The following is a 17,085-nucleotide window of genomic DNA, read 5'->3' as shown; positions in this document are numbered from 1 at the left end:
TGGCATAGTTCTGATTACATTTGAGTATTACGAATTAGCCCTAGGAAAGTAACTTTGTAAACAAAGTGTCAAGCTCTCACGTAAAAATTTTCAGATTGTGTAATGAAATCATAAGGTACTGTTTACTGCTTATAGAAATGGAAGGCTTATGTGATCGTTTTTTACACATTTATTTAGTACCTTTAAATAACTACCTAAATTTGTGTTATGTTTCATTAAGAATTCTGCCCACCTAAAAACCGTAAGAATCCTCTCAATTACCAAGAAATGGATTGGGGTGGGGAAGAGTGAGTAAAAATAGTCCTAACAGCTGTGTCAAAAAACAGGCACCAAAATCTAAGTACAATAATGAAAGCAGAGGCTTTGATTCCTAGAATGTTTGATCATTGGGTTTCTGCTTCACGACAGATTAGAAGTGGCAAATTAGGATCAAGGAAGCTAGCAAACATTCAAAAAGTAGAATGGAGCCATTTAATGTAGAAACATTTGGTAGTACCAGGTCTGAAAATCTGAATACTGCAAACAATGTATCTGCTACACAGATGACATGGCAGGAGACCCATCCAATTCAAAAACAGCACCCAAGACTAACATTTGTCAATACTTCAGCTCAGGATAACTATTCATTTCACTAAAAACTTCTGTATACACTGGAAAAAGGCAGAGAAGCATGCATTTTGTTTTAAAAGATACATTCAAAGTTGGTAAGGTTTAGGATGTCAAATGAAATTCTGTAACATGAAATACAGGGCCTGGAACAAAGTAAGCACTCATATGTGTTGAATGAAAGAAATAATTTATTCCTTAAAGGCTTCTAATAGATAAGGAACTACTGTATTATTTACAATTAATGAGGTAGTAAAGCAAGATAGAGAAAAGCTTGTCTTGGATAGGTATGTAAGTTTTCTTGATCATATGAACTTTCTGGAAGCATCTTAAAGATTGTAAAACAGATTTATTCTATTAATTTTTAAATAAAATTTTAGCAGAACTACCTTGGAACATTAAATAAGGGAGGCAAAAACTTATTGATATTATTTCAAGGTACAGCAGCTGAAGGTTTAAGTGATTTGGGAAAGTGAAAGAGGAGAACCAAGATTTTCATACAATTTTTGTCATTCTGCACTTTTCCGCTACCACAATGCCTTAGACTTCTGAAAGCTCATGAGAATAACAAAGAACTCCTAGCCATTGCTCTCCTACAGCTATGACTTTACCTTTAAAGCTTCAGAGGCACAGGTGCAATTCCCACCATTTTTGGTCCATGCATTATCTGAAACTAGTTCACTTGCTTGTTGTCTAACTTCTCCAGTGACCTTAAGACCGGAGACCATCAGAAACTGTATCCTTGTTTACTTCTTTTAAGCCCAGTGCTTAGAATGGTGCCTGACTCAAAAATAATTTATGAATCAATAAATTATCTAGTTCCCAAGTTGGAAACATGGAATCATACTTAACTTCTTCTTCTTCACCCCCACATTCAAGTTAGCCATAAAGTCCTCTAGTTATTAAACCCTCATCTCTCGAATTCACCTATTTCTCTCCAGGTCCTTGTCTAACTTTAAGTCACCATCATCTTGCCTACATCAACAGCCTACTAGCTGATTTCTCTGTTGTTTTGCTCCACTTTGATATGTAGATGGAACAATCTTTCTAAAATGCATATTAATCCTGTCACTCACTCGTTTAAAATATATTGATTTCCCATGGCCCTTAAGGTAAAGTCCAGGACTCCTTAACACAACAGATAAGACCCTTCACAAACGCCATCCTGCTTCACAGCCTTATCTCTACTTGCTCCCTTGTTATACTGAAAGACTTGCAGTCCCCTATGGGTATGTCCTCTGTCACCTTGAGGCCTGTACAGACATGCTTGACCTTACTGCCCTCTCTTCATGGCCCTTCATCTTGGAATGGTTTATTTCTACTCATACTTAAAAATTCAGTTTAGCCACCTCTCCAAGAAGCTCTCCCTCCATCCTGACAAAGCTGGTTTAGATGCTCCTCCTTTGTACTCCCAGAACAGCATATGCTTGCTTGATTTCCCCCTCTAGTCTGTAAGGTCCTTAAGAGTAAGAATCATGGCTCACTTACCTTTGCCTCTCTAGTACCCAGTATGTTTATATCTATTAAATGAATGAATAAATGAATTTCAGTGACCAACTTTAATCCAGTTTAGAAAAATACTGTTGTAACCTCACTGTTGATTTTTATCATCACCTGGAGCTCTGCACCTCTAAATTTTTAAGTCATACTATGCTACTCTGTGACCAAAAAACTACTACTGTCCTTCCAGTGCTCTCACACTTATTATAATGAGTAAAAGAAAGCATCCTTGCTTCCATTATTCTGTATTTAGCTTAGACATGGCAGCAACTTACCCTAAAATAGTTAAGGGAAGAAAAAGTTTTTTTGTACTTTGAAACCTAAAAAAAAAAAACTGCATTGCTTGCCAATTCTTTTGAGACAAATGCTTTATTTATGGTGGATGTGCAGTACAGCTCAGTATGGCTTTGAGGGTGGCAGAGCTAGATCAGATCTATGGCTGAGCCAGTCACTTCTGGGCCGCATTACTACACACCTCCGGTTGGATTTGTCATAGGCACCATGATCTCAACATATATAAACCTGACATGAAAAATTTCCTACTAAACCTTCACTGGTGAAAGGCATTGCTAACTGCCTAATCTCTCTCTCTACTAGAAACTTGTAGGCATCCTAGAATCATCCCTCTAACATACCCTCCATATCTAATCACTGATCAAATCATCTTGAGTATACCTACTTAACTCACATGCATGTCTCCTCCTTACATTCCCTACTGCCTTATTTCAAGCTTGTGTTATCTTACACCTGGCCTATTTCAACTGGCTTTAAACTAATCTTCTTGTCTCCAAATTTACCCTTTTCCCCCACATTGGAGGTCTTGTGATAAATGCGTGATAAATGAATGCCTCAAATATAGAAGCATCTACTCCAGTGCTTTTCAAACTAGGGTTTAGGATCTGCCAATTTTGTGCAAGGGTTTTATTTTTATTTTTAATAAATATATCTTGGATTATCAGGATGACCATTTATGATGGCACTGATGTCAAGTAATATTCCTTTAAATGATTGAAAGCTAAAGAGGCAAACTTAATATATAAATGATGCATTTGTTCCTCATGAAAGGCACGTGATATACAGGAGAGCTGTTGTGGGAAAATGGAGTCATCTATCCCATGGCTGGAATGCAAAAGGACACGCTTCATTAATGGTCATTATAAAATTCATGCCTATGCAATATAGTTTTTGCAAAACATCATCCATTGCTTACTGTCATAAATTTGAATTTTACCATTTCTATAGTCTTCTTTGTGTTTATTTTTATTTTTTAGTTGTATAAAGCTCTAAGAATAAGGAGTTTATAACTGGTCTTACGTTTGTACATACTTATGTAACAATATATACAGTTTAAGTCAATACTAAATTTTTTTTTCTTTAAAAGAGTTTGAGGGGCTTCCCTGGTGGCGCAGTGGTTGAGAATCCACCTGCCAGTGCACGGGACATGGGTTCGATCGCTGGTCCGGGAAGATCCCACATGCCGCGGAGCAACTAACCCCGTGCACCACAACTACTGAGCCTGTGCTCTAGAGCCCATGAGCCACAACTACTGAGCCTGCGTGCTGCAACTACTGAAGCCCGTGCGCCTAGAGCCCATGCTCCACAACAAGAGAAGCCACCACAGTAAGAAGCCGTACACCCCAATTAGAGAAAGCCCGTGTGCAGCAACGAAGACCCAACACAGCCAAAAATAAATAAATTAAAAAAAACAAGTTTGAGACATCATTCAAGTTTGAGAAATGAGGATTTATCCATCTTATTGGTACACAATAAGCCACCAGTAGCTTGAAATTATACGTTTTCTGTACCATAGGCTAAGTTGCCTTCTTCAGTCATTACCACACAAATCTCTGTAAGTGGAATGGAGGCTGTTCCAGTTACTATGGTTGCATAACAAATTATCTCCAAGCTTAGTGGTATAAAACAATCATTCATTATGCTCACAGATTCTGTGGATTAGGAATTTGGACAGGACACAATCATGATGGCTTGTCTCTGCTCCATGATGTCTGGGGGTTTCAAGTGGAAGGAAGACTTGATGGCTGGTAGCTGGAATCCTTGGATGGTTTGTTCATTCACACATCAAGAAGTTGATACTACCTGTTGATTGGGTGCCTCAGTTCCTTCCCACATAGGCTTCTCCATGTCATCTTTGTGGGCTAGTTTTTGGCTTCCTGTAGAATGGTACCTAAGTTCTAAGGGCAAACTTTCCAAAAGAGAGAAAGAAAACCAGGCAAAAGCGGTCTATATTGTCCTTTATGAACTAGACTTGAAAGACATGGATTCTATTTGTTAAAAGTCAGTCACTCCAATGGAACAGAATTGAGAGCCCAGAAATAAACCCATGCATATACAGTCAACTAACATCTGACAAGGGAACCAAGAATACTGAATGGAGAAAAGACAGTCTCTTCAATAAATGGTGCTGGGAAAATTGGATATTCACATGTAAAAGAATGAAACTAGACCCCTATCTTACACCACTCACAAAAATTAACTCAAAATGGAGTAAAGACTTAAATATGAGACCTGAAACCATCAAACTCCTAGAAGAAAACATAGGAAAAAAGCTCCTTGATATGGATCTTGGCAATGATTTTTCAGATATGACACCTAAAGCACAAGCAAAAAAATAAAAAATAAACAAGTGGGACTACATCAAACTAAAAAGCTCTGCATAGCAAAAGAAGTCGTTAACAAAATGAAAATATAACCCACAGAATGTGAAAACAATATCTGCAAACCACCCCAAATATGTAAAGAACTCATATAATAGCCAAAAAGCATATAAACTGATTTTTAATTGGGCAAAGGACCAGAATAGATAGTTTTCCAAAGAATATATAGAAATGGCCAACAGGTATATGAAAAGATGCTCAACGTCACTAATCATTAGGGAAATGCAAAGCAAAACCACAATGAGATATCAACTCACGCCTGTTAAAATGGCTAGCATCAAAAAGACAACAGATTACAAATGTTGGCAAGGATGTGGAGAAAAGAGAACCCTTGTGTGCTATTTTTGGTGGGATTGTAAACTGATACAGCCACTATGGAAAACAGTATGGAGGTTCCTCAAAAAATTAAAAATAGATCTACCATGTGATCCAGCAATTCTGAAACCAAGCAGGACCCTATAGGGTCTTCCCAGGGACAGAACCCCTGTGACCCCCAACTCTTGTTTGTAGAAAAGCTTTAGCCTCCTAAGCCTTCCCTGAGTTCCAAAGAGCAAATTTAATCAGAGATGTGAAAAAATGCAGAAACAAAGGAAAGCAGTCAAGCAAGACAAAATAATAATAGTTTGGCTATAAAACAAAGTCAAGGACCTTTCATTCCTCTCAAGGGCTATAGATAATATCCTAAGCCATATCCTTTAGTTATTCTGCAGATAGTAAAATCTCCACCAGGTGGAGGAAGTTAACTACATGCTGACCACCAGCACTAGACCCAAGACTAGCTGGAGCCAGAAAACTGATCATTGAGATTCCTGAAATACCACCTTGTTACCTCACCCTCAACCAATCAGAGAACTGTGCACAAGCTGATCACACACCCCATGACCTTCTCCCTCACACTGCCTTTAAAACACTTCCCTAAAATCCATTGAGGAGTCTGGGTCTTTTGAGCACGAGATGCCCATCCTCCTTGCTCGGTGCCCTGTAGTAAATGCTGTACTTTCCTTCACCACAACCTGGTGTCAGTAGATTGGCTTTGCTGTGCATCAAATAAGTGGACCCAAGTCTGGTCAGTAACAATTTCACTCCTGGGAATATATATGAAGGAAATGAAAACATTTTGTTGAAGAGATACCTGCACCCCATGTTCATAACAGCATTATTTACAATAACCAAGACATGTAAACAACCTAAGTATCCATTACCAGATGAATGGATAAAGAAGTTGTGGCATATAATTATTCAGCCATAAAAAAATGTTTGCTTAACATGTATGGATCTTGAAGGCATTATGCTAAGTGAAATAAGTTAAGTCAGACAGAGTAACACAAATACTGTATGACCTCACTTATATGTGGAATAAAAACAAACAAACAAAGCAACAGAAAAAAACCCCAAACCCAACACCACCAAACTCATGGAAAAAGAGATCAGATATGTGGTTACCCAAGGCAGGGGAGTGGGGGAAGAGGGAATTGAATGAAGATGGTCAAAAGGTACAAATTTCTAGTTATAAGATAAAATACTAGGGATGCAATGTACAACATGATGACTACTGTATGATATATAGGAAAGTTGAGAGTAACTCTTAAGAGTTCTCATCACAAAGAAGAAAGTTTTTCTTTTTCTTTTCTTGGTATCTATGTGAGATTATAATGTTAACTAAACTTGAGGTAATCATTTCACAATTTATATAAGTCAAATCATTTTGCTGGACACCTTAAACTTATACTGTGTTGTATGTCTATTATATCTCAATAAAACTGGGGGGGAAAAGTAAGTCATGGGGCTTCCCTGGTGGCACAGTGGTTAAGAATCTGTCTACCAATGCAGGGGACACGTGTTCGAGCCCTGGTCCAGGAAGATCCCACATGCTGTGGAGCAACTAAGCCTGTGTGCCACAACTACTGAGCCTGCGTTCTACAGCCCTCGAGCCACAACTACTGAGCACACATGCCATAACTACTGAAGCCCACACGCCTAGAGCGTGTGCTCCACAACAAGGGAAGCCACCGCAATGAGAAGCCTGTGCACCGCAACAAAGAGTAGCCCCCGCTTGCCGCAACTAGAGATACCGTGCACAGCAATGAAGACCCAAAGCACCCAAAAATTAATTAATTAATTAATTTTTTTTAAAAAGTAAGTCACTAAGGATAGCTCACATTCAAAGGAAGGTTTTTTTTTTTTAAGATTTTTTTTTTTGATGTGGACCAGTTTTAAAGTCTTTATTGAATTTGTTACAATATTGCTTCTGTTTTATGTTTTTTGGTTTTTTTGGCTGCAAGGCATGTGGGATCTTAGTTCCCCAACCAGGGATCAAACCCACACCCCCTGCATTAGAAGGTGAAGTCTGCATTGGACTGCCAGGGAAGTCCCCAAAGGGAGGTATTTTAGTCCACTGCAGTTGCTATAGCAAATTACCAGAGACTGGGTGGCGTATGAAGAATAAATATTTATTTATCACAGTTCTGGAGGCTGAAAATCTGGGATCAGGGTCTGAGCATGATCAAGTGAAGGCCCTCTTCTGGGTCACAGACCTCTTATTGTATCCTCACATGGCGGAAAGGGCGAGGAAGCTCTTTGGAGCCTTTTATGAGGGCACTAATATGCTGTATTCTCTAATTAGAAGACACAGAATGGCTAAATAGATTTAAAAAAAAAAAAAAAGACCCATCTATATGCAGCGTACAAAAGAATCACTTCAGATGTAAGGACACACACAGACTGAAAATGAAGGGATAGAAAAAGATATTCCAAGCAAATGGAAACCAAAAGAAAGCTGGGATAGCTCTAATTATACCAGACAAAATAGACTTTAATTTTTTTTAACATATTTATTGGAGTATAATTGTTATTTTTTTTTAACATCTTCAAAATAGACTTTAAAACAAAGACTGTAATAAGAGACAATGAAGGGCGTTTCATAATGATAAAGGGGTCAATTCAACAAGAAGATATAACATTTGTAAATTTTTATGCACTCCAACATAAGAGCACCTAAATGTATAAAGCAAATACTAACAGACCTAAAGGGAGAAGTACACAGCAATGAAATAATGGTAGGGGGGGACTTCCCTGGTGGTACAGTGGTTAAGAATCCACCTGCCAATGGAGGGGACACAGGTTCGAGCCATGGTCTGGGAAGATCCCACATGCCACAGAGCAACTAAGCTCATACACCACAAACACTGAGCCTGCACTCTAGAGCCCATGAGCTACAACTACTGAGCCCTCATGCCACAACTACTGAAGCCCGTGCGCCTAGAGTCCGTGCTCTGCAACAAGAGAAGCCACCACAATGAGAAGCCCACACACTGCAACGAACAGTAGCCCCCGCTTGCCACAACTAGAGAAAGCCCGCGTGCAGCAACGAAGACCCAACACAGCCAAAAATAAATAAATAAATTTATAATAAATAAATAATGGTAGGGAATGTTAATACCCTACTTACATCAATGGATAGATCACTGGGTCAGAAAAATCAATAAGGAAACATTGGCCTTAAATGGCATGTTATAGCATATGGATGAATATATATAAAACATATGTAAATGATATATATATGATATATATAGATCTTATATATATATATATCAATCATATATATATAAAAGATTCCATACAGAATACACATTCTCCTCAAGTGCACATGGAACAGTCTCCAGAACAGATTATATGTTAGGCCACAAAACAAGTTTTAACAAATTTAAGAAGACTGAAATTATATTAAGCACCTTTTCTGACCATAATGGCATGAAACCAGAAATGAATTACAAGTAGAAAACTGGAAAATTCCTGAATATGTAGAGATTAAACAACATGCTTTTGAACAACCAATGGGTCAAAGAAGAAATCAAAAGAGAAATTTAAAAAATATACCTTGAGACAAATGAAAATGGAAATACCAAAACTTATGGGATGCAACAAAAGCAGTTCTAAGAGGGAAGTTCATAGCAATAAATGCCTACATCAAGGCACAAGAAAAATCTCAAATAACCTAACTTTATACCTCAAGGAACTAGAAAAAGAGGAACAAATGAAGCCCAAAATTAGTTGAAGGAAGGAAATAACAAAGATCAGAGTGAAAATAAATGAAACAGAGACTAAAAAGGCAAGAGAAAAGATCAATGGAACTGAACTAAAAGCTGGTTCTCTGAAAAGATAAACAAAATTGACAAACTTTTAGCTAGGCTCACCAAGAAAAAAAAAGAGAGGATTCAAACTCAAATAAAAGAGGAGACATATAACTAATACTCGAGAAATACAAAGGATCATAAGAGACTGCTATGAACAATTATCTGCCAACAAATTTGACAATCTATAAGAAACGTATAAATGTAGAAACACAACCTACCAAGACTGAATCATGAAGAAATAGAAAATCTATTTCCAATTACTAGTAAGGCAATTGAATCAGTAATCAAAAACCTCTCAACAAACAAAAGTCCAGTACCAGATGGCTTCACTGGTGAATTCTACCCAACATTCAAAGCATTACCTTGATACCAAAACCAGGCAAGTATGCCACAAGAAAAGAAAATTACAGGCCAATATCACTGATAAACATAGATGCAAAAATCCACAACAAAATATAAGCAAACCAAATTCAACAATATATTAAAAGGATCACATACCATGATCAAGTGGGATCAATTCCAGGGATGCAAGAATGGCTCAACATCTGCAAATCAATGTGATTATATCACATTAACAAAATGAAGTATAAAAACCACATAATCGTCTCAATAGATCCAGGAAAAGCATTCAACAAAATTCAAAATCCATTTATGATAAAAAACGCTCAACAAAATGGGTATAGAGGGAATGTACCTCAACATAACAAAGGCCATATATGACAAGCCCACAGCTAACATCATACTCAGCAGTGAAAAGCTGAAAGCTTTTTGTCTAAGATCAGGAACAAGACAAGGATGCCCATTCTCACCACTCTTATTCAACATAATATTGAAATTCCTAGCAAGAGCAATTAGACAATAAAAAAGAAATAAAAGGCATTCAAATTGGAAAGGAAGACGTAAAACTGTCACTATTTACATACAATATGATATTATATATAGAAAACCCAAAAGACTCCACCAAAAAACCTCAGAGTAAATGAGTTCAGTAAATTTGCAGGATACAAAGTCAGTATACAAAAATCTGCTGTGTTTCTATACACTAACAATGAACTATCAGAAAGAGAAATTAAGAAAACAATCTCATTTACAATTGCATTAAAAAGAAAAATATCTAGAAATAAATTTAACCAAGGAGGTAAAAAACCTGAACACTAAAAACTGTAAGACATTAATGAAAGAAAGTGAAGAGAACACAAATAAATGGAAAGATATTCCATGCTCATGAACTGGAAAAATTAATATTGTTAAAATGTATATACTACCCAAAGCAATCTACAGATTCAATGTAATTCCTATCAAAATTCCAATGGCATTTTTCACAGAAATAAAATAAACAATCCTAAATTTATGTGAAACCACAAAATACCCCAAATAGCCAAAGCAATCTTGAGAAAGAACAATGAAGCTGGAGGTATCATGCTCCCTGATTTCAAACTACATTACAAAACTATTATAATCAAAACATTGTGGTATGGCATAAAAACAGACACACATATCAATGAAACAGAATAGAGAGCCCAGAAATAAACCCACACATATTTCATCAATTAATTTGACAAAGGAGCCAAGAATATTTAATGAAGAAACAACAGTCACTTCAATAAATGGTGTTGGGAAAACTGGACAGCCACATGCAAAAGAATGAAACTGGACCACTATCTTACATCATATACAAAAATTAACTCAAAATATATTGAAGACTTGAACATAAGATTTCAAATCATAAAAAACAGAGGCAGTAAGCTCTTTAACATTGGTCTTGACAATAACTTTTTAGATTTCACACCAAGAGCAAAGACAAGAGCAAAAATAAACAAGTGGGACTATATCAAACTAAAAAGTTTCTGCATAGCAAAGAAATCCATCAACAAAATGGAAAGGCAACTTACTGAACGGGAGAAAATATTTGCAAATCATACACCTGGTAAGGGGTTAATATCCAAAATACATATAAAGAACCCATACAAACTCAGTAGTGAAAAACAAACAATCCAATATAAGGGCACTAATCTCATTCATGAAGGTTCTACTCTCATGACCTAATCACCTTTCAAAGGCCTCACCTCCTAAATATCACCTTGGGCACTAGGTTTTCAACATAAGAATTTTGGGGGACACAAATGTTCAGAACACAGCAGAAGGGGAAGAAGACTCCACCTTTTGAATGGGAACAGTGTTTGGGATGAGAAATGTTTCCAAATATATTAGGAAAATATAATATGCCACAGAATCTATGAAGATGTAGAATCCTCCTACTCCCAGAGATCTTTCAGTTACACATTTAATATTTTACATTTGCTCTTCCTGTTAACTTTAAACATCTTGAGGGAAACTAATACATACTGCCTACTACGCTTCAGGCAGTATAATAAGCACTGAAATGTGTTTCTGCTGTATTAAGATTATTCAATTCTAATATAAAAATTGAAAGAAACTAAGTATGGAAGCAAATAGCTTGCAAGACATAAGGAGATTCATAAGACATGTTAAGTATAAATGGTAAACAAGTTATTAACCTGTGAGGCATGTTAAAGATAGAATAAACAGAACATAAATGTGTTGAACATAGACAAAAATAATGGAACAAATGAGAGTGTCACAGATAGAAAGGGCTGCAAGGACCAAGTAATTCTTAAACATTCATACTTTAAGGATCATGTCACTTCCAGATTGACAACTATGTTACCCCTAAATCAACCACTAATTGGTGACATCTATTCTGGCCTCACATAAGCTCTTCCCAAGAAACACAGATAAAACTCATTGCTGCTCAGCAAGCTAATTTAGGCAAGTTACAGCTGTGACCAGGCCTACTTGCTCCTGCATCCCTCCAAAAGAGCAAGTGTATGTTGGCTCCACTGCTGAGAACCCCATGCTCATCCTCAACTCTGGCCTTTGTAACTATACCACCAGCCAGGAAGGCTGATGCAGCAAAGACAGGATATATGAATACTGCTTAACATTTGAATAGTATGGTCCTTCCGCTCCCTCCCCTCCCCACATCCTATCTTAAATAGGTTAGGCACTCCATCTCTTTCCCCTTAATGTGTGTTTTCAATTAATTTAATAAAACATGTGATTGAAGTGACTCAATTGAGCCTTTCTGTTCCATGACCTCTAGGATGGCCTGATTACTAGTGTACTTGGAAGCTACCAATGTAATTTTCCACCCCAATAGGTGCTTTACAAGTAATATATTAGTAAATCCACACAACAATCTTATGAGGAAGCAATTGAGGAAACTGAGTCTCAGAGAGGCTAAGTAACTTGTCCAAAGTAGCACAGCTAATAAACAAGGGAGCTAGAATTCAGGCCCACGATGATATGGCTCCAGGATCCACGTTCTTTTCCACTAGTCTCATTCACTTTTGCATCTTCAATACGAATATGATGCCTGACATACAGCAGACATACTGTTTGATGACTTTAATTAAATGGTAGAATCCTTGCTCTTAGTTTATTTGCCACATGGCCTACGATGAATTATCTAACTTCTTCAAGATTCAGTTTCCTCACAGTACTTATTTAACTATTATTTAAAGTTACTATTTGAAAAAGTTTTTACTCAGCACTTGGCCCCTAGCAGTTGCCTAAGTAAGAAAGGCTCTCTCTCATCCCCCAACTCTAGGACAGGTTTGAGAAAGAGCTTTCATCGTTTTCAAAGCTTAATTTTCTACCCTGTTTTAACCACACTTCCCTCAGCTAATCACAGAACAGGTGCATGTTGTTCAAGGCATGACAAGGTTCCCTCAATATTTCAGCTTCAAAATACTTAAGGAAATCTCTCTTTCACCTCATTCCCAGTTTTTGGACCCGACTATTTTTTCTTTCTGTGGGCAGTTATCTTTAGATAGCTCCCCTGAGAGGCGGGGCCCTCGGCAGCCCCGGAGTCTGTCCCCCTCCACACTCTGACTTTCGGCCTCGAAAAGAGTGTTTCGCAGGGAGCCTGGAAGCCTACTGCCTTCGGGCTGGGTAACCTCAGTGGTTTATCCCAAGCCCGAGTTCCTGGTCCGTAAGCGGAGGGGCATCGCTGTCTACGGCACAGGGGCGTCCCGGGACCCCGCCGCTCGGTTCACAGCGCGGTACGGCGCCCGGCACTTGCTAAGAGCAAGTGTCACTACAAGCTTAGTTTGCTGAACCAGTTCCACAGAGCCTTCAAACCCCGTCCCCGCCTTCCGTCATTCGCCCCCCTCCTCACCCCGACGCCCCACCGACCTGTTCCCGCACACCTTCCGCCGACCTCTTCTCGGTCGCTTAAGGACAAAGCAGGGCAGCCTTCTCTCCTCACCAGTGGTGTAACGGTGCGGCCCTCTTTTCTCACCGAGAGCGTGGCTTCTCCTCACTACCGCTCCACACGCGATAGAGCGCTCGCTCCTCTTTAGCTCCTCCTGTGTGTGGTCAAACCGCTACCTGGCGGTCTCTCAGGCCGAGCTAGCGCGACATACCGTGTTCCTGAGGCACGGCGAGAGCTAGCTGGAGAGTCTCGACCAGGAGAGACGACCTGGCAGGTCCGGGCACCTCCTGCACCGCGCGACTAAAGGACGGCCTCGCGGGAAGGGCCGAAAGCCGAATCCCTCAGGCCACTGACTGGGGGGCGTGGCGGGGGGGGGGGCTCTGGGCGAGTTCCTCAGGGAGCAAGCAGGGGGCGGGGGCCTACGTGGGGGCGGGGCCTGCCGGAGGAGGCAGGGCCTGGAGGCGTAGGAGGCGGGGCCAGCAGGCGCAGGGAGAGACACTCACTGGGCAGGCGGGAGGTGGGGCCAGCGCAGCGGAGTGGGGCGGGGCCGGCCGGAGCAGGCGGGTCCCTGAGGCCGGGGAGGCGGGGCCAGGCCAGAGCTGGGCCAGTCCCTCAATGGGCAGGCGAGAAAGCGAGGTCGAGAGTGGAGCGGGGCGGGGCCGGCAGGAGTAGGAGGGGTCGGGGCCGACTCAGGACCCGCCGGCCACTAGGTTCCCAGTTGGAGGTGGCTTGAGGCACTTGGTTCCCTCTGCTCTCGTAGCTCTGGCGGAGTCTGCGCGATGGGAGACCCGGAAAGGCCGGAAGCGGCCAGGCCCGAGCAGGAGGAGGTAAACATTGCTGCTGCTTCCTCTCCCGCCCCACAGTCACGCCTGGCCTCTAGATTGCGGGTTGCGGCGGGGACCTGCAAGGCGCAGGAGCGCTGTGGGAAATTTTATTCATTGCCTTCTGAAACCCGGTGTAGGCCCGGCTTCGAGTCCTCGCTGCAGACGGGTTTCATCTTTTCGAGCTCCCGGGAGGCCGTCCCCGGGGAGGGGTGAGGAGGGAGCCGGGTTTCTGCTCCACTGCTCTGTTCCGGGGCTACCCAAAGGCAATGCTCTGAGACTTCAGACCGGGGCAAGGCGCACCCCCCTCCCATCCTTCCCTGTTCTGGAGCCCTAGCGGGGGAAATTGAGGCAAGGGCCGAGGACTGGTGGCTCTACTGGAGAAATGCATGCCATCTCTGGGATCGGTAAAAGGACTTGGAAGGATGCCTGTGGAAATTGACACAGGGGGATGGGGTGGAGATGATAAGTAGAATGGCGTCGGGAAATCCTCATAACAATGAAATGATCAGGTTAGGAGGCCAGTTTTCTCAGACCCGGCTAAACTAGCTATGAATCTTTGGGGTATCACTTTCTTCGTTTATACGGTGGAAGTGATACTTCCTTCACAGAGAATTAAGTAAAATGCTTTATGCAAAGTGCCACGGAAGTTGTGGGTGCTTAATAAAGACCTTAGTTAACGTGTTCATCTTCTCTGCTTCTATATTAGTAGAGGTACATAACAACAGTAAATAAGCTGGGATTCATTAGATTGTAGGGTTGTAGGGTAGTTCAAATTGTTGCACTATAATTTTCATACCCTGTTATTCTGTAAATACTTCTAAACCTGTTGCTGTGTGTGGTATCTTTGATTATTTTAATAGAGTTTCAGTTCACAAAGACACTTGCTTAGCCCTACATTTCTTCAGAAAGTTGTAGATTCCAGATTTGGGATTTTATTTTATTTTATTTTGACTTTGTAAACATTTAGTAGCTAGTTAACATTGTAAATAGCCCTCAAACTTTTTCTTCCCCTCTTGAAACAAATACATTTAGTACCAATTTCCCCACTCTAATGGGACAAGTCAGATATTTTTGTTTGTGCTAGTAGCACCAACACTTATTGAGATTTAAGACCTGGAAGTTAATTTTTATTTATTATCCCTATCTTGATACAGACCCACAAAGGCAGAGGCAGAGGCAGTACTTTAGATCTAGAAAGAATTTTAGTGAGCACCTGTTCCACAGTTTTTAACTCGAAATGCAAGGGTGCCTTAAGCGCTTTGTTCCTCTAGATATATTGGTGCAGCATGGGCCACCTGCATCAGAATCACCTGGAAAACGTTGTAAAAAATGTAAATTACTGGGCCTGTGCCCCAGATGTAGTGAATCAAAATCTCTTGGGATGGGTCTGGGACTGCATTTTTAACAAGCACTTCAGGTGATCCTTGTACACATATTTTAAGAACACTGCCTTGAAGAGTTTATACCTTGAAGGGGATTTATGACTCTCCTGAAGTTTGTAGATTTTGTATGTGCAGCTGCGAATCTCCTGAGAAAGGGGGTTCAAACTTTTTATAGTTTCTCAAAATTAACTATCATTAATCTAATTGATAGTCCCTATTTTCAAGGTAAGAAAGTTTAGGCCAGAAAAGATGAAATGATATGCCCAGGACCACACAACTCAGTAGCAGAGCTAGGTTTAAAACCAAGATCTCATTCCTAGGCCAGTATTCCATCTGTTTTATTAGATTTGGTGGGAATAGGAAAATGAAAACACCTACAAATAGTGTATAGCTCTGACAGCATCCAAATATTCTACTTCACCCGAAGAGTAGGAGAGAGGTGAAGGCAAGCAAATGAAAGTGGTGAAATTGGAGATGGATGGGAGGGAGGGGCTGTGTAGAATGCCAGCCTAGATCAGAGCAGGGTGAGTGCTAGCTGGGGAATCTTGATCTAGATGGGTGCCCTAGCATGTCCAAGTACCTCTTGGGACCAGGTGACCAGAAACAGGAAGCACCATTCTGAAAAAGACGGTGGAATGTTGCCAAGGAATGACGATGAGAAGCTATTTCACATTCTCACTTAACACTTATGCAGTTACAACAAATTTAGTTGTCTACTTCCAGACTTACCTGCTGTCCAATCCTGTTTACCACTGCCAAATTAATCCATCATTAAACCTGTGCCTCCATGTCACTCCCCGCAAATAAATACTCCCAAAAGGGTCTCAATTCCCACCAAAACCTGCCCAGCTCCTCAGACTGGCAAAGTCCTGTTCAAGCAGCTTTTTCACGCTAACTGCCACATCTTAATTCAGGCTGTCATTTCTACCTCTGAAATGGACGCTATAGTTGCTACCAAAATCTATGTTTTTTCTTTTCTAATTTAACCTACACAGGGATGTCCAACTTATCTTTCTCATGGCATCCCAATTCATGTTAATTCCTACCCAGAAACTCTCCATGACTCTCCATAGGAATGATTTTTTTTTTTTTTTGGCCATGCCGCGGGGCTTGTGGGATCTTAATTCCCCAGCCAGGGATCGAACCCGAGCCCTCAGCAGTGAAAGTCTTGACCACTGACCGCCAGGGAATTCCCAGGAATGATTTTAAACTGTGCTCCACAATGAATGCCTGTGAGGAGAGTTGAAGTCTGAGCCTCCCAGCCCCCCAGATATTTGAAAATCTTTGGCCCTGAAAACTCCAAGCATCTTAGCCCAGTTGATATCCACAGTGTGGATCCTTGCTTTAGCCAAGTCAGGTCACTTCTGCCTTTGCTTTACATCCATTTCAGCCAGTTTTAATCCCAGCTGGCTCTTCTTCTTCCATCTGCCCTTTTTCTGTGAAGAGAAATACCGGCATTCTCTAGTCTGCATTCTCAGCTGTGCGGCTGCTGCTCTATCTGTTCTCCCTGAATAATCACATCCATCCTCTTGGCGACTACTCATAGGATCTCCACTCCATTAGGAAGGAGGGAGGTAGTGCCTCTGCCTACTACCATAGTGTTATATTTTCAACTGCCTTCTGGATATCTTGAAACTGAACCCATTATCTTTTTTATTGACCCAAGTGATTTTTAAAAGGCTTTTGTGTTTGTAACTTGTTACGGCTTGGGTTGGTGGGGGGAGTTAA

At 40.6% G+C, this 17,085-nt stretch overlaps 1 protein-coding gene across 2 annotated transcripts in view; it reads left to right on the top strand.

Annotated features, from left to right (window-relative positions):
* The first annotated feature begins 13,879 nt into the window (after window positions 1-13,879).
* The window catches only part of RRM2B (ribonucleotide reductase regulatory TP53 inducible subunit M2B), a 33,944-nt gene continuing 30,738 nt past the window's right edge, over window positions 13,880-17,085 (top strand). For both annotated transcript variants that reach the window (XM_061171671.1, XM_061171670.1), the window contains exon 1: window positions 13,880-13,978. In XM_061171671.1, the coding sequence (XP_061027654.1) occupies window positions 13,931-13,978 (48 nt within the window). In that variant the 5' untranslated portion in view covers window positions 13,880-13,930. The remainder of the gene's footprint in view (window positions 13,979-17,085) is intronic.

Source organism: Eubalaena glacialis, chromosome 17 (assembly GCF_028564815.1).
Source record: "Eubalaena glacialis isolate mEubGla1 chromosome 17, mEubGla1.1.hap2.+ XY, whole genome shotgun sequence".
NCBI classification, from domain to species: Eukaryota; Metazoa; Chordata; class Mammalia; order Artiodactyla; family Balaenidae; genus Eubalaena; species Eubalaena glacialis.
The sequence above is the reverse complement of the archived record's forward strand: the minus strand, read 5'-3'. Positions and strand labels throughout refer to the sequence as shown.